Source organism: Strix aluco, chromosome 4, assembly GCF_031877795.1.
Source record: "Strix aluco isolate bStrAlu1 chromosome 4, bStrAlu1.hap1, whole genome shotgun sequence".
Lineage (NCBI taxonomy): Eukaryota > Metazoa > Chordata > Aves > Strigiformes > Strigidae > Strix > Strix aluco.
In genome coordinates this window covers 95196506-95214734 of record NC_133934.1, presented here as the reverse complement: position 1 = coordinate 95214734, position 18229 = coordinate 95196506, and the positions used below count along the sequence as shown (strand labels likewise).

Here is an 18229-nt window from a genome sequence, read left to right as displayed (position 1 = left end):
TCTGTGAAGGCATGTTAGAGAAATGATAACTAGAGGGCAGATACCGTTTTGGATTTATGAGGTATCAAAAATTGAGTGAATTAGTCCTTTTGGCATAAGCGCACCAGAATAGCAAAATGACTCACTATTAAAATAGTTGATCATTAAAACTAATACTTATTAAAGAGTAGAGAATTTCTCATTTGCTCCTTGCCTGCTGTGTAGGAGCTTTTCCAGCCACTAAGTAGAAAGAAACTAGAAGAGTCTCGGAAAGCAGCTGGCTTCAGCAGTTATTCTTAGGATTATAACTAGTCCTTTCTTTGCCTGCTTCTGCTAATTGCTACCACGTGGAGCAGTGAAGCTTTAGCAAAATGTTGACTCAGTATAAGTACCAGAATAGAAAACCAAAATGACTATTGTCACACTCAGGCATGAAAGTCTTATCAATAATGGACAAGAAAATAATTACTTTTTAACCTTAATTTAGACTATAGCTTCTTGGCACTTCATGCATACATTCTTTTTCCCAATTTTGTAATGAGAATACCCAAATTAATAGAGGTGTGTAATCTACTATTGATTATTTATTATTGACATCTAAATTTTCACTAGCTTTATAAAGTCCACCTTTTCCTCCAGAAATAAACATTTTCTTATGGTTCGCTGAGATCAGTTTGTCGTAGTTCATTTTCATTGAGCCTTGAAAGATCTCCCTTTAGAGAGAAGGTGCTAGCAATTTTGTTCTTGATGTGGTGCAGCTAACTGTAGCTGCTGCTGGCCACAAAATCACAGGATTTTATGAAATTGCCAGTGCATGCTTTAAGTACCTTTTTCTCTGTAGTATTAATATCTACTCTGGTTCAGCCACTGTATGCTATTCCTGGATGGCTTATGCCATTACTAATCATATGATGGAAATCTCTTGGTCTCCTCTGCCTAAATTTCCTGTCATTTTGTTCTAAGCCCAAATAGTAGTGTTTGATACAGGAAAGTTTGAATATGGAAGAAATTCTTGCTCTATGACCCAAATTTCTAAATTTGAAGTTATATTAACCTCTGTTATTCCTGTGCCTTGCTCAGGTAGAAGGGAAATGAGTGAGTGGCTGATACTCAGAGGATCACTATAAATAATGTTCCGTCACCTTAGCCTGTTACTACTTAAAAGCTTTGTTGCATATGAGTACATGGCAAGTTCATATGGATTCTGTCTCTGTGACCTTTCCAAATCCTAATTCAGCCATGCGCAGTAGAGCTAATGATTCCTTTATTGTGTCTCAGGTTCTCTACAGTTTGCAGGAGAGGGAAGAATTGTCTTCTTGCATATTATTGCCTTAGCAAAGTGAAATGTAGGTTTTCAGTGTTGCCAATAAGAGGTTAATGTGCAGGCAGATAAGTACACACACAACGTGGACTTCTAAGAGGACAGAAATAGTGAAGTTTGATTCTTAGTTGGTTGACTTCTAGTTACTAGGAAGATACTTACTGAATAAAACCACTCATGACTGAAATGACAGATGAGTTAAATTACTGAATTTTTTTACTGCTGGGATTTTCTCAGTTCTTACGTTCCGGAGTTCGTTACATGTTTCAGAAATAGAGCAGCAGCTAAGATTTCTGAAACATGGTTTAATTTGTTTAAAAAAACAACCATGTAAATAACACGGTGCTTACGTTAAAGAGGAGAGAACATTCAAGGTAAAAAAGGTTGATAAGTTTCACACTTTTGCAACTCTTGCCGTAGAACAGGGTTACCCTGCAAGACTCGTAAGACTAATTCTTTTCATTAGAGTGTGGGTGTATCTAAACTAAATTCAAACACCAACCTACACTAGTGGTGAGTAACAGTCAATGACTTCTTCAGTTTATTTCACAAATGGCCAGCAGTGGCTAATGGGTACTCCTGTTCATCTTCACAAGCTGTTTTGCAGTGGATATGGGAATGAGCTCACAAGACCATCCCCTTTCCCCTCTTATACACCTTGTGCTAGAGGTAAGTGTGGTTTTGGGGAATAAGGGTGGGATGTCATGAGATGAAATTGATATGGGCTTCTTAAATTTTTCACAAACCTCAATAAAGGCATGTATCTGGGGATGGGCAAAGATTCAGTTGAATTCTTATTTTTTGCCCGAGGAGATTACCCAGTCCTAAATTGACATGCTTTCCTTGAACTGGGAGTCAGAAATCCCTTTTCTCTTCTGTTTTTCTGCTGCAGAAATTCCCAACATTCCCATTATGTGGGCTCCAGAGAGGGGTAAGCAACATCTTCAATCCCACCGAATCATTTCCAAACTAATTCTTTGCTAGTATTTTTTTGCTTTTTTAATCATCATCAGAAACAGTTTTTAGACACATTTTTCCCATTTGTTTGATTTTCTTGTGGATTCTCATATTTTTGTTTTATAGGAAGGTCCCATGGCCTCCCCAAGTGCTAGGGTCAGACTCATCTGCTGTTTCCATTTGTGTGCTATTCTCCTGTGGATTTTCATAGTTCACTCTGATCTAATGATATTACCAGAGGGTGAGCATCTAGATTCTTGGGACTGTTTCACTCATGGTATCCTAAGTTATTGAAAAAGCACCGCCACCCTGCTGCCCTGTCAATTGTTTGGCAGGTTTTTGTTTTGTCCTTGTTGACAGTCGCATCTGATTATTCGTGGGCTTTTGGGCTTTTGCTGCCTTGCTTCTCTGGGGACTGCCTGGCATCCAGTACTCTCTTTTATTCTCTCTACCTGCTGGGTGTGTGGCATTGTCCTCCTGAAATCTTGGCCCTTTGCCTGACTGTCTGGCATTACCTCTTGACCAGCTAATTGCTTGACACTGACTACCTCCTGCCCTGTCCATCTGTTGAACGGCATGTATCGCCTCCTTATTGTCCTTTTGATCTGATTGCATATGGGCACTGGCCTTCTGCTGCCCTGTCTCCTGCTCCGAGTGCCTGGCATCGCCTTCCTGCTGAGTGCATCTGCTGACTTTGCGGAATTGCTCTTCTGCTGCTTGGCACACCTGCTGACTGTTTGGTACTGCTTTATCGACTTGCTGAATGTCTGGCATTTTCCTCCTGCCTTTTCACCTGATCCTTGAACATAGTGTCCCCTTGCTGCTCTTTGAGTCTGCTTACTCACTGATACTTGCTCTTTTGCTGTCCTCTCCCCTTGCTTTTATGCCTGGCATTTCTATCATATTGTCCTGCCCACCTGCCTAGATTTTATTTCTAAATATGCACCAGTCTGAAAACCTTAAGAAGAATTGTAAGGAATGGGGAAAAAATATTGTCTGGCTCCTTCATGATCTGATTCAGTTGAACATACCAGCCAAAAACTGATCTCAGTACCAGCATCCAGCTTTTTCTTAGAACTACTCATAACCCTTCCCCTCCTTACCAAAAAAAAAAAAAAGTCTTTGCTTCCATCACTTCATTTGATAGGTGTACTACTGTTCAGTAATACTGTATGCAGTATTAAATTCAGTAGTAATTAAGTACTAAAACACACCACTAATATTACCTACGGTAATTTTCAGAATCCATGGAAGGTAGGTAATAACAGGGGAAAAAAACCAATCTGTTGCTGAGGCTCAGAAAGATTAAAGTTTGATTGTAGAGATATGTTCAGTAAATACAGTGGATCAAAGGAGCTAAATAAGAAATTTTACAGATCTCTTAATTTAAAGCACAAGGTTGTATCTAATCTAAAAAAGCTATTGGATCAGTACAGTATTACCAAACTGCAGTGTGTCCTAGTTGCTGCTTCCCTCTCTTTGTGTACTGGGAGAATGGTCAACTTCCAGTTTACAGAAACCTTTTGTCACTCTCCCACAGATTAAGAACAAGGACTTGACTACATCTGTAAGGTCTATAGTAAGGGAATAAATCATTGTCACAGTTTAGAGTAAGAAGCAGAATTCCCTGTCTCTTCTTTTAATTCAACTCACTTGACCTCTCTTTTCCTAGCTCTGCCACAGCTTCTAGCTTACTACATGTGTTTGTGGTTTTAATTACGCTTTTGAATTCAGTGCCAACTAGGAACCGGAGAGAATATGCTGTCATAATGAACCCTGTCATAATTTCATAATAAGTTCTTCCTACACTTAAAGTAATTGTATGTAATATTCTTTTAACTTCAGCTTTTAATCTCTCTAGACATAATATTACTACTTTTGCTATCTTCAGAGATACCCTAAATATGCAAAATGATGTCTAACCATACAGGCAGTAGCATCTTTCACCTGTGCAAGACCAGCTGTGGAATCAGAGAGAGACTCTGTGGGAGAGCACCTTTCTCCCATGCTCCCGACACCGGCTTGCCCCTGTGGACGATGGCTCCCAGTACAGCAGACAGTGTTCCAAGTGAGAGCCAGAAGGAACCTTCTCTCAGTTTTCACATTAACCTCTAGAAATCCAGTAAACTTGTATTCTGCGCCAAGCAACCAGAGGACGTGTACATCGGCCTTTACTCCTCTACGGTCTCCTAGGCTCTCCTGTCCTCTCTCTTCTCAGCCTTTCCAACCCTCCCTTGCTTCTCCAAGCATATTTTTTTCACAACTTTGTGAACTCTTAAAGACAGTAGGCTGGCAGTCTCTCACTTCCTACCAGCTTCATGCTGTTGAGGGGTCTGGTGACAAGAACAGATCTCAGTGGCAATTCTCTTTCTCCAAGCTTTAACTCCCGGTGTTACTTTGCTGCTTCCCTAGACTGTTGTTTGAGAAGTGACATCAGATGCTGGAAGGAAGTAGGGATATTGACTCTAGCACCATGGGGTTGCAGGATGCTGCTAGAACTCACTTCTTATCCCAAGAACCATAAGTCATTCTTCTGTGTATCATTTTAGTTATTTTTAATATAGTTTTTTAAAAATCAATATAACCTCATAAAAATGGCTATTTTCAAATAATATTCAGGTTATATAAACTGTAAATGCAGAAAAGCATCAGAAACTGGAGGAGAATAAACACAGTGCTTTTTCCTGAATGTATGAAGTTTTCTTGGTTGAAAATTATGCCTACTGGACAATAGGTGCAGTGCTGTCTCAGACAGCTTCACTGTAAAATATCCAGGTAAATCAGTTTTCCATCTGCAGTGATCAAGTTATGGTACAAATATTTTAATCAGTTAAAAAAAAAACCCACCTATGTTAATTTGAAAGAATACATTGTAGTTTTTGACTTATAAATGAGTCAAAATTTGGTTAAAGAAACAATGAAAAAATTGCACACAAAGCCCCGGCAATAACATCATATCTTTCAAATTCCTGGAACAATGAAATGCAACATTATTTTGTCTTTTTTTAATGTTGGTTGGTTGGTTGGTTTTGTTAAGGTATTCTTTAGTCTGTCTTGTGCACTTTTCAACAAAAATTTAGCTTCTAGAAAAGTCATGAAGAGTTACAAGTCTTTGCAGCTTACAGAGTTTCCCTTTCCAGGATAACCAAATTTTCAGTTTTATTTCCTCTTGTTAGATTCTTTTCCTTCCTTATTATTTCTGATAAAAAGAACTTGTTATATTTCTCATAGTAACTTCCAGAACTATGATCTCTAAATCCTACAGATTATTTGTCAGGAGAGTGTTTTTCGTATATCCTCTTCTTACTTCAATGAAGTATTTAAATTCTATTAAAAATTTTTGTTTTCTTTATTCTTCTCTGTTGTCTAAAGGTATCCTTTCTGATGATAGTCAGCATTGCATCATGTAAGCAGCTGATTTCTTCAGTTGTTTCTGAAAAGAAAACAGATTCTTAGCTAATACAGGTCTTTTGTTCTCAAAAAGACCAACAGGTATATAATGATTTTGCTACCCTTGGGATTTCCCGAAGGTGTTCTGCTGCCCTGATCCACTTAATCACTGCTTTCAATTTCAGCTGAAGTTTTCCATTCTTTTAAGAATAATATGTCTGGCAGTGACTCATATCAACCTGGAACTCAGATTTTATTATGTTGCTTCTGGATCCAGTTTGAAAAAATTATTTTGTTAATTTTAGACAAGAATGCCTCAGATAATACATGTTGTGCTAAAGAACATATATGCCTTTTGGTTCATGCATTGTCATCAGTGATGAAGGCTTTTGCTGTAACAACTCATGTAATAATTTGCTGAAGGTGTATTGATGCTGAGTAAGTTCCAGTGTCTCTACTATTACCTCTTTACTTAGTGGGTAGACAGCTTTTGTTGGAAAAATGAGGAAATAAACACACAAAGCAGATATAAAAAGCAAGATGATACTGGTTTTATGTTGATGACTTCTGAGCATTGCAATTTGTAACCCATGATTTCTTTTATTCTGATGACTATAGTTAGGAAGATTTAAACACTCCATCCTCTGGGTTCCCTTTTTTAAAAAATGTCCTTTAGAACACAGGCTAGGAAAAGGTGATCACGTGGTTATAACGCAGTTTTAACTGATTCCTTGTTAAGATAATATCCATGGCTTAAAGTTAGTGAATTTCCTTAGTAAATTAAACTGATATAATCACTGAGTTTATACATGGAAGAAGACCCAGTCATCCATCCTTCAATGACTGTTGCAGAATTGTTCCCCCCAGTATGTTTTTCTGGTGTTGTGTCCTGCCAGGTTTTAGATTTTGAATTTGCTGAAGCTTCTTTCACTTGGGAGTTTGATGAAGTTGATAAATGTCATGGTTCAGAGATTTTATCTGAGACTGCAGAAATTTTTGTTTGATTGGTCCTTTACTATTCTCATTCATAGTACATCATAGAAACACTAAATAATCTTTTCCATCCTCGCTTTTGCTTTCAGGAAATATTTGTACACCTTAATTAGGCTTTTTCTTTTAATCTTTTTGCAGATAGACTGTAGTATTTATGAAATAAATTTTGTGTTTTGTGTAGTGTTGCAATCGTGTACATCACTTAAGTGGTGAATTTTGCAGACTTCAAACCTGGGTGAAACCTACACATTTTTTTGGTCTGAGTTTCTGGGCTACAGCTCTCTTTTCAAGAGTGAAAAATGATCGGGTTATTACCACTTCTTTCTATGAGCTGACCAGTTCTTCATTTTAAACCAAATAGTGCTTATGTATCCAGTGGTATACAGAATTAATCCATGAACAGCAAGGCCTAAAACTACAGTTCTTTCTCAAACTCTTCTACAATTTTTGCAAGTTTTGCTTATTTCTACTGTTCAGCATTGGTGGTTCCTGGAATGAGAAGAACAGAGAAGGTCACAAAGTTATTTTAGATGTCTTTGTCTCCTAGGGATTTTGTTTCCTGCAGCATCTTAATGAGAAGCTGCTAGTAACTCATTGCTCTTTGCAGGCAAGATGGAGTCTGTAGCAGTAGAGTTTTTTGTTTTACTTTTTAAAGCATAACAAAGATGGATTTGGTAACCTAGCTGGAACTTGTGGGTTTTTCTCAATCAATAGCTTGTCACATTGTTAAGACAGCTTAATATTTTCCCCAGAAATATTTTATCTTTGTTTCTTGTTAGCTTTTTTAAAATGAGGATTTTTTTTATTTAATTTGTTTAATCAGACACATAGTATTAGGCAGCTAACATTAGGTGCATATGATTTCTACATTATTCTGAATTACTGTCTTCCATCATTCGTATACATTATATAGAAGTACTGTCTGTTTTTTTACTTAAGTTAATCGGCTTAGAGCTATGATGTTTGTAGTTGCTGTTCTCTTGAGTGTGAACGTGTAGATGTGGTAGTGAGCTGCTTAGTATTTATTGCAAGAGTCCAGTCTTATGTACATTTTAAGTACACAGAGAAGAACTAACTTGTTCCCTGTGCCTACCTAAGAATCTCTTCTGCCTTACCAGTTGTTAAAAGCTACCACTTCTCTCGGTGATCCACTTACACACTGCTAGTATAAAAATCAATCTGCAGAAGACATTTGGACACAGGGTGAATTTTATTAAAAAGCAAAAAGATTTTTCTGCACAACATGGTCTGCTGCTTCAAGTGCAGCAGAAGTGTAGGTGAAGGGAGATGCTTATACACCTATGTTGCTATATCTATATTAATTGAAAAGGTGCCTATGTTATAAGAACTTCAGGGTTTCAAAGTTACGAGTTGGGCAGTTAGGAGGTAAACCAACAGAATTTGTCTATACAATGCTAAGTTGCATTCATTTGAAAGCATTACTCTGTCATAGCTGAGTAGTGTCAATAAATGATTGAACTGGTTTTAGCTAGTGCATGAAAGATACTGTAACAGCTTCTAAAACTGGAAGAAACTGGCGTGTTGGATACAGAAATGTGTATAGAAGAGATCTTAGGAACAGTGAAATAAAGGAGAATGTTTTATACTGGGTTTCATTATATTGCTAAGAGAGTTGGTCTTGTTCAGCCCAGAGAAGAGAAGGCTCTGGGGAGACCTTATAGCGGCCTTCCAGTACTTAAAGGGGGCTACAGGAAAGATGGGGAGGGACTCTTGGTCAGGGAGTGTAGGGATAGGACGAGGGGTAATGGCTTTAAGCTGAAAGAGGATAGATTTAGATTAGACATAAGGAAGAAATTATTTACCATGAGGGTGGTGAGGCACTGGAACGAGTTGCCCAGAGAAGCTGTGGCTGCCCCCTCCCTGGCAGTGTTCAAGGCCAGGTTGGACGGGGCTTTGAGCAACCTGGTCTCGTAGAAGGTGTCCCTGCCTGTGGCAGCAGGGTTGGAACTGGATGATCTTGAAGGTCCCTTCCAACTCAAACAATTCTGTGATTCTGTGATTATTATTAAGTATTGTAAAACATTAATTAAATAGTAAAATTAAGTTCCAGAGGAAAAAGTAAACTTGATATATTTAATATTCCTCATTCAGTGTAGATTAGGAATTCTGCTGTCTTCCATTTCAGTGCTCTGTGCTGCACCAGTCTCAACAAGGTACTTTCCATCTTCTCTTTGAGAAAACCTTTCATCCAGTTGTTTCCATGAGAATCTTGGAGGAAAAAAATGTGATTTGTGCCAGGAGTTAAATAATCAATGTATAGGAAATTGTTTGACAGAATGCACAATAGGTCACTTCGGCTTTCAGAATCTCTTCAGTTGTTCGGTTTAAATGAATGCATCATTCATGTGTACTTAACAACTATTCAGACTCTGAACACATGAATTCCATCACTGGATCTCACGAAAGAATCCTTTCTATGAGTTTTTAGGTTATGGCATAAGTACTTCAAAGCTTTTGTTATTAGAGATGCTTTATCATTCACTTGGGGATTAAAGATACTGTGTAAGGGAATCTTAAGAGAAAGTAAAGTCCTTTTTATAATTCTTGTATTGCCGTGGTATATTCTTGAAAATTTATCACTCAGTAGTCCATCCTTTGTAGTGTAGAAGGTGTATTTTAGGAAGGCTTTTTTTTTTAATCTTCAACATTGATTTGAGATCTTAAATTGTTTGGAGGAGCTACTTCACCTGTGGCAGAAACTGACTGGAGTTTCAGAAGTACAGATATTTCATATGCAATCTGTGTTCTTGGGAGAAAGTAGTAAATGATAGGAAACAAGAGACAACATTCTCAAAAGAAGAGTTCCATATCTGAATCTCAGTAACAAATACATCGGAACAAAAGCATTGCAAAATTATTTATTTAGAGAAGTGAAATTGCAAGTAAAAACTTTTGGTTCTTTCACTGCCCAAGAGACTGGGCAAGTTCTTAAGAGAAATCAGTATACATTTCTACCTGGTGGCCTCATTCTTTGTGTGTACTGATGAAGGTCTCCAAGGAATATAGTGTCTTTCCTCTTCCTGTGATACTAATATCACAACTAAGCAAAAGTGACAGGTTTCTCTTATGTAGTTCTAGACTTCATTGCTTGATATACTTCCTCCCCATATACAGAGAATCCAAGTTTCGCACCAGTTTTGTATGAAATTAAGCTAACTGTACCCTGACTCCCCTTTGGTGTAGATATATAGTCTAGAAGATAGTACACATAACCAGAAGCACTGTACAAGGTATTTTTTTAATGAGACAGTGCTCTCTAATTATTATACCGTTAGTTAAAGCTCATTACACTGTCAGTTGCATTAATTGTAGAATTCTTATTGTTATTCTTATTGAGATATTGTAGATATTCTTATTGATACTGATTTCTCTCATTTCTTGTGTGATTCTGTGATTTTCAGAGAACAAAATTTTCACTTCTTAGGTTTTGTCCCATTTCTTCAATTTTTAAAGAATTTTGCAAAAGTTGTGCTGGATTGCATAGATTTTTACATTTTATATTAAATATAAAGCAGTTTGAAGTAAGTGAGGGAAAACTTAAAAGAATAACAATGATTAACAGATAAAATTTTAACTGTTCTTGTAATAGCAGAACGGTGTCACTACCTTTACCAGCAAGTCTTCAGCTGTATTACTTTTATTGAACAGCGAAGGATTCATTCTTACATGAAGTGGAGTTGAAGTGGGAAGCACAGCAGTTTGCACATGAAAAAGAGAGCTGAGGAAAGAAGTAGGCACCTTGCCCTTGTTTGTAAGCAAGTGCAGTGGCTTGTTTCCAGCTGTTGCTTTAACAAGCTAATCCACCTAACCTCTCCACCTTTGAAAATAGTCTGCCTTTTGACACTGGCTTAACATACACCATTATACAGCTGGTGGGCTGCATACATCTTCATAGAGCCTAAATGCATTCCTCATAGTGCAGAAAAACATTTGGTAAGCGTTTTCTTTGTTTGGTTAACTGTTTCTAAAAATGACTGTTCTATTGGTTTTATGATAATATATGGAGGTGGGCAGTATCATAAAATAAAGATCAGTTTGTATGGCATAAATATTTTATACACATTTACTGTCTTAAAACTTTGTTTAGCAATCAGTATTTTTAACATGATTAACACTTAATATATATTTAAAGTGATATTTAGAAGATGCACATGGTTTGGTTGCCCAGGTGCACCGATTTCATTAACATTTCTTCTACAGAAATGGGGCAGGCAAATCACTGATCTATGAAGTTTTTGTAAATCAAATGCAACCAGCTTTAGCTCAAAACTTAGATACAAACCTACTGAGGTGCAGGAACAAGTTACAAATTCCACAATGCTGCTTTCTCTAGTATATCCATTTAAATTTTCTATTTCTTTATTGTATATAAAAATGTGAAGCATCTTCCCCAAAATGTTTTTCAAGCCGTAAGTAAAAATGAAACTGAGTGTTATGAAGTAAATCTTTTAATTAGGAAGAAAACAAGGTCTTTTAAGGAAAGTTACAATAAATACTGAAATCTTTATTAACTAATATACACTTAAGTAATTCTTTGTTTACAGAAATAACTATCATTGTAGTCCAACTATTTAAAACTAAATATATTTGTGGCTTGGTCATGCATAAGTCATTGAGTACTGTCAGAGGTACCTCTACCAGCCAGTTGCTTTTTATGGTCATATACACAGTGGAATTGTACTGATAGAATCGTTTGCTAATACTGGTTTATAAACAAGAACACTGAATTAGCTCCTGACTTCTGAGTCTCATGCCATAGGCATTAGGTTACAATAAATGATACAATAGATCCCAGTGAAGAGAGTGAGGGAATTTGGAGGGGGCAAGTTGCAGGCAGAGGGAATCATGGATATGGGAAGAAACAGAGAAAACAGAGTCTTTATTTAATCTAATCAAACAGCAGGTATTGCTGTGACACTTTTGTTTCTCACCCAGATAAATTCTGTAGGGTCATGCTGTGATGTTTGGGATCTTGATGGCAGCAGAGTCACTGCAAATATGCTGAGAATGCAAGCAAACTTCAAATCAGCATTCTTGTGCTGCAGAATTATTGTCAGTGGAAATGCATTATTGGGGCATGCCGATACACCAGGTTATAGAGTTCATTTTTAGTTGGCTAGATTAATCAGGGTTTCATCTGCCTTGACTGTTTGTAGATTTGAGTCACGGGAAGAAAAGAAAAAAGAACATGTAATCAGGTCAGTTATTGGAGGAATATGTACCAAGGTCACCATTGATGAGAGGGAAGGGCAATAGAGTAAGCCACCCTAATATGTTTAGACATGTTCTATTTTATGTAAAATAATTCTATAAAAGTCTAGGAGAGCTCTCAATATGTGTCTATATGTGTCTGACACACATAGCCACATTTAATGTCAAAAAGACCCAAGAGGAACATGAAAGTGGAGGCTCGCCAGACTCAGGCTGAGTTTCTTACTGTACAGTAAAATTGACAGAAGCCTGGGGGGTCACTTCATGAGGAGAAACAAATCATCAGGGGCAGGACTGACTTGGTATCTGCTTAGCCACCACCAATCCATCCAAACATAGTGATTGGTGCTTACTTTAGCCTTATGTCAGTTATTCTCCACTACTCTGGGGATATAAAACAGTTGTTGGGTCTTTACAGGCCCACATCATTAGCACTCATGGATAACTTACCATTGAGGAAACAATGACTGTCAGGCTATTACTTTTAAGGTGCATGTGGCCAGGTTCATTGGTGTGGGTGTCAATCTGTCAAAAGTTCTAGAATGACAGCAAACACCTACTTCTGGGATGTCCCCTGTTCAGAAGCAGCTATTTATTGCCCTCTGGATGCAGGCCATTCTTGATTTACATGTATCTGTGACAATTAATTTGACATCAGGAAGTCACTGATAATCGTAATGGCATACATGTGAAAGGACAGCCATTGCGTGGTGTATCTCTGGCTGCAACACCCCAATGGTATGTCAGGGCCACTATATTGTTAGAAAGTTATTAACTTTGATGACAAGTTGAGAGACTTTTACAAACGTGCTTGACTTTGGTTGCTTTGCAGCAATGGCATATGTGATCAGTTTTATCCATTTGTCAAATTAACTGAGCAATTAGCCAAAGAAATTTGATTTTGGGGAACATCAGAGAGCACGGTTCCTGTCAAGCCTTCCATCCATAGAAGAGACACAGAATATCATCACACAGGTTATTGGGGTCAGGGAATGAGAAAAATTCAAGGAAAGACAGCATGATGGTGAGAATGAGTGACTGAAAACTTATCTTTATCCAAAAACTTTTCAGTGTATTGAAAGAAACTAACTGCTGCAACCTGTATTTCTTATTGTACTAAGAGAAGAAATAGATAAGTGATTTTTAGTTGAGAAGCTCTAATCGGTCTAGCTCCCTGTAAGCTCTATTTTCTCCCCTGCAAAATAAGAATAGGGAAGTAGACAATAAGCTGAAATAGCTGACTTGTGAATAGAAATTACAGGCACATGTGTTATCTCCAGCAGAGGTATACTGAATAACCTTGAAGATATCTCATCTCCAAGCTGAGAGATGCAGTTTTTGTTCCTAAAGTATACACGTCTTGCACAACTGGTTGACAGACGTGACTGACATTTTTATTGTGTATTTGACTGATCTGTCTCCATAGTTCTTTGTCCAGTCTTCTGAGGTTTGACTGTGCTCTGTAAGTTCTGTTGCAGAGGATATATAGGTATTTCTTTGGTTAGGCCCTTCCAAGACTTCTGCTTTCAATGGAAAGCTCAAATAGGTAATAAAATATTTTGTAATTCTATCAGCTGTTAAATATAAATTATCTGCAAATTTATCCATTAATTTGCATACGTAGCTTTATGATATGCTATGCAGAGTCATAGGTTTTAACTTTTTCAACAGAAATAATATTTTCAACAGAGGCAGTCTCGGTCATCTTAATTTAATCAAATTTATTATGACTTCTTAGTCTCATATTTGCATTTTAGTTGAAGAGATAAAACTATATTACCATCGCAAAACTGCTGAAGAGTATATGAAATGTCTCAGATCATTACTTACTATTAAGGACAAATTTTGCTATGCCTAATACCTGAAAGACAAAGATAAGGAGTTTCTGAACATTTCAAGAGTAGTCCTAAGTCTCTTAATTAAATCAGTCTGCAGTGGGTATATCCTCCAGAAGGAGGGCCTGGGAGGGCTTCCACAGATTAGGAACTGAACTTAATTTATATGGAGGCAAAGAAAGGCCATGAAGCAGCAGAGAACTCTGTGAAACCAACTGGCAGCAAGCCATCTGTTAAGAAACCACAACTACGTCAAAGACACCTAAAAGTATATCAGTTTGGGAACATAATGCCCTAACTCCGATAAAAAAGCACTTTGAAAACAATCAAAAATGTGTTTTAAAATAAATTGTGTTTATTCATATAGCAATGAAATACAAGAACTGCTCTTATAGACATTGTTAGTAAGTCCTGAATACTTCTGTGGAATATTTAACTGTTAGTCTCTACTTCCCCTCTCTGGAGTAGAAACTACTGTTTTATTTCAGTCTCATTCTGTTTCTCCCTAGATCCCTCACAGCCTGACACTTCTATCATGTCCTGTCTTCCTTTTTGCTTCTCCTGAGTTTTTCCCTCATGTATTGTTTGTGCAAGCTGCCTTGTGCAGTCTTATTTCCATCCCACTCCATTCACTTGCCCTCGCTCTACTCTGATTCCTGCCCTTCTGACAGTCCTGCTGCTGGACTTCTCCACAATTCTTCCTTTCCACTTAGGCTTCCTTCTTCCCATATTTCCTTCTCCCATCTAAACTACAAACCCCGCCTTTCTTTGCAGCCTTCAAACTGGCCTTTCTGCATTTCTGTCTCTCTCCTCAACTACTTGTTTTCACCTTCAAATGCTTTCACTTCTGTGGAATCCCTCTATTCCACCTCCATCTTGTATGCATCTGTCTTCTTTACCACCTTATGTGGAAGAAAATGGGGACACTTCTTTGCTGTCATTTTAGTATTTTACGCAAATTTACTTCAGTATTTTCCACCTACTTTTTATATAGTCATCAACCTCAGGTTTGAGAAATCAGTGTATAGCTTCAGTGCTGATGAACGCATCAGTGTCACAGCTCTGAATGAAATTTCCTCATCATTTTTTCCTGCTTCTGCCCACATAGTAGTGTTGTCATCGCTGTTGTAAGAGAGCCAGGGGCAACAGCCTTGATTTGTGATTCATTTTGTGCCAATACTGTGCCCCCCTGCAGCAGGCAAAAGCTGACTGATGGTGAGGCTACCAAGAAAAAATTGCCCATGAAAAAAAGTTTAACAATCTTAACTCAGCCTTGTGTTGTGGTTTAACCTGGCAGGCAGCTAAACACCACACAGCCATTTGCTCACTTTCCCTGCCCCACAGTGGGATGGGGGAGAGAATTGGAAAAAAAAGTAAAATTTATGGGTTGAGGTAAAGACAGCTTAACAGGGCAGAAAAGAAAGGGATGATAATAATAATAATAGACTATACAAAACGTGATGCACAATGCAATTGCTCACCACCTGCAGCCCAGACAGTTCCCAAGCAGCGGCCCCCAGCCAGCTTTCCCCCCAGTTTATCTACTGAGCATGACACCATATGGTCTGGGATATCCCTTTGGTCGGTTGGAGTCAGCTGTCCTGGCTGTGTCTCCTCCCAGCTTCTTGTGCACCCCCAGCCTCCTCACTGGTGGGGTGGGGTGAGAAGCTGAAAAGTCCTTGACTTAGTGTAAACACTGTTTATCAAGGACTAAAGCATCAGTGTGTTATCAACATTATTCTCATCCTAAATCTAGCTACTAGGACGAAAATTAACCCTATCCCAGCCAAAACCAGGACACTTTGCTAGAGTACTGGTAAAATGTGAAGGTGCTGAGTCACTAATTCTCTAATAGTTTGCATGCAGGTAGATATTGGTACCAGACAGTTAACTCCTGGGCTGGACACAGATGAAAACCACCCTTCAAACCTGAAAGAAGTATTAGAAAACCTGGCCACCAGCACTTTGGTACATTGTTGGTGAAACAAAGAGTTGTTACACATAGACACAAAGTATCTGCAAATCACTGCAGCACTGCTTATTTCATTGATAAATGATAGCTATTTAAGAGTGTGCTTCCCAGTTCCTGTACACTGCACATTTTAAGTTGTGTTATCTGAGGACATCCCAACAGTGGACCTTACAGTGGCTGATTTCAAGAGCAGATGTCACTGTAAAAGTTGTTTACTTAGCAGCAGTCTTTTTTGGTTACATCCATCCAGTCAGGCTGCAAATATGAAAACAGGAAGCATTCCCGTTTGTAGAAGTCTGCCTGCAGCAATAAGTATAAGGATATATCTTTTGAAACAAGTATTTTTAGAAACTTCTATTGAGGGCTGTACTGCTGTTTGGACTTTCTGCCCTTTCAGATTTTGTTGCTTAGTCTATACATTTTTAATAATCACATTGCCTGCTAGCAGTGGCATTTTGTGAAGGTCATTTTTCTTGTGAAGTTGGAGAATGGACTTGAATTTCATTGAAGGACTCCCCGAGCTGCAGGATCGTTGTTTATGGAACTCTCTTGCATCTTATACTACCTTTGAAGCCTCTCTAGAATTTTAACTAATGATATCTTCAAAGTGTCACTGTGCTCAAGGGCAAAAAAGAAATCTCAAAATGCACTTTATATTTAAAACGAGTTTTGAATAGCTTTGAAGCATGGTATTAGCTGAAAATAAAAAGCATAGATACAGACTTACTATGTATGCACACACAGAGAATTCCATGTTTCACCAACTTTTTCATTGTCAGCAATGTTCCTTCACCATTGCAATGCCTTTTTCTTCTATACTATAAAAATCATCAGGTCTATGGATAGTGTTAATAATTTTTAATGTGATTGATAATTTAATACCTCAGCAGGTATCTTTAGGCAGTCTCCTGCAGTGGAGTTTTGTCTGCATCATTCCTAGCCTGCTTCTTCTCATTTCCCCTGTGTAGAAATACAGACACTGGGTTGTACTTATATGCCTTTTCTGTTTCCGAGTAGAGGATGGGAAATACTAAAACCAACACGCTATGCTTGAAATAAGAGAGTATCAGTGGTATCAGCTACTGAATTAAAATGGTTTGCTTTCATATAAACCAAACTTCCTTCTTCCCACAACTGAGCACATACCAAGTTCACTTATTAGTAAAAGATCTGAAGGCTTACTTGGTAGCTGTGTCTGTCTTCTGTATTGACAGATTCCTTTAAAACATGTTAAATGTTAGTGGCAATGTTTGAGAATATAGCCACTTGAATATCTGTTCTGTTCAGGGATTTTTTTGTGTGTTTTATTTATTGCTTGCTGTAAGTGGTTTAGCTGTATAGCTAGTATAGGACTCCTGGATCCTTCTCATAGGGGTGCCGTTGGGTTAATTCTGTCATTTTCCTTCTCTGTGGCTTTGTTTTTCTACTTATAGACTAGGAGCTTATAAAAGTACAAGGATGTGATTTATAATTTAATCTTTCCCACAAAATAATTTGTCTGCTTCTCTTCCATTTTATTCTTTTGCTATATCAAACTGCCAAGAAAACTTAGCTTATTCAGAGTGTCCTTATATTTAAGATGTGCTTTTCTATTTCTGTTTTGATAGCTGTACCATCAAAGTGTTGTAGTTTGGCTGGATGTTTTACAATGGATTTCACAATTTTATGAGCATTGCTAACATTTTAGTTGTGCCAAATAATGTATAATCTTGTTTCAGAACATGAAACAAGATGATCCACTGAACAGCAACTGCTGTGGGATAAATGAAGAGAGGGTAGGACTGTAACCTGCCTTTGAGTGTTATGTCCTAACTAAAGTTAGAGGCTGGGAGACTGGACAGATTGTGTGCCTGAGAAAATTTGTGTTAGGAAGTAAGGACAGAAGGTTGTGCACGTCCCAGAAAAATAATTTTCCATCTGATTCCCTGCGTGGAAAAAGGACAAAAAAGGCAAGAATTTTCAGACTCTGCTTCCAGGCTTCTCGATACCTACTGCATATGGACCGCTTGTGAATAAAAGCCACCAGCCTGTTTGGAACTGCTGTTTTGCTGACATGATCAAAAGGGAAGGCCTCAGCCTCTGGCCATTATCATTACCATTTTACTATTTTCCTGCCTGCCTGCTACATGGGCTTCCCTTTGCAAATCTTTTTTTTCTGTCTTCTGCGCAGCCTGGTTCACCCTTCTCATGCCTGGGAAAATCTCAACGGGAAAAGGCACGTGAGATTGATGAGGAAGAGAAGGCAGTTACACTTGGTCTTTTCTTTGCTTATTCTCAAACATTCTTTCCTTTCTGTTAGAGGGAGTTGCTGTTATCTATGTGGTGTTGGTTAACATTTTCTATATATATAGGGTCCTGACTTTTAACATTTTCTAGATGAGTCTTTACAGTACAGCTAACAGTGCTTCTTCCCAATCCTTTGTCTTTCCCTATTTTACACAACCAAGAGAAAATTCTTTAACATGTTTCAGTGTCGAGAATTTAGCAACGGCGTCTCTTGACAGAAACAAAAAAAGGAGATATTCTTACCCAAATTTTAGCTGGTTTTAT

The 18229-nt window shown here is 37.9% G+C and overlaps 1 protein-coding gene across 24 annotated transcripts in view; it reads left to right on the top strand.

Moving 5' to 3' along the window:
* The window catches only part of GPHN (gephyrin), a 303549-nt gene that overhangs the window by 164391 nt on the left and 120929 nt on the right, over positions 1 to 18229 (top strand). For 15 of the 24 annotated variants that reach the window (XR_012623280.1, XR_012623279.1, XR_012623278.1 and 12 more), the window contains one exon: positions 2193 to 2231. The exons of the other annotated variants lie outside the window; for them this stretch is intronic. Coding sequence is in view for 12 of the 15 variants with exons in the window: in XM_074824457.1 (XP_074680558.1) it covers positions 2193 to 2231 (39 nt within the window). In the remaining 3 variants the exon portion in view is untranslated. The remainder of the gene's footprint in view (positions 1 to 2192; positions 2232 to 18229) is intronic. 24 annotated transcript variants of the gene reach the window in all.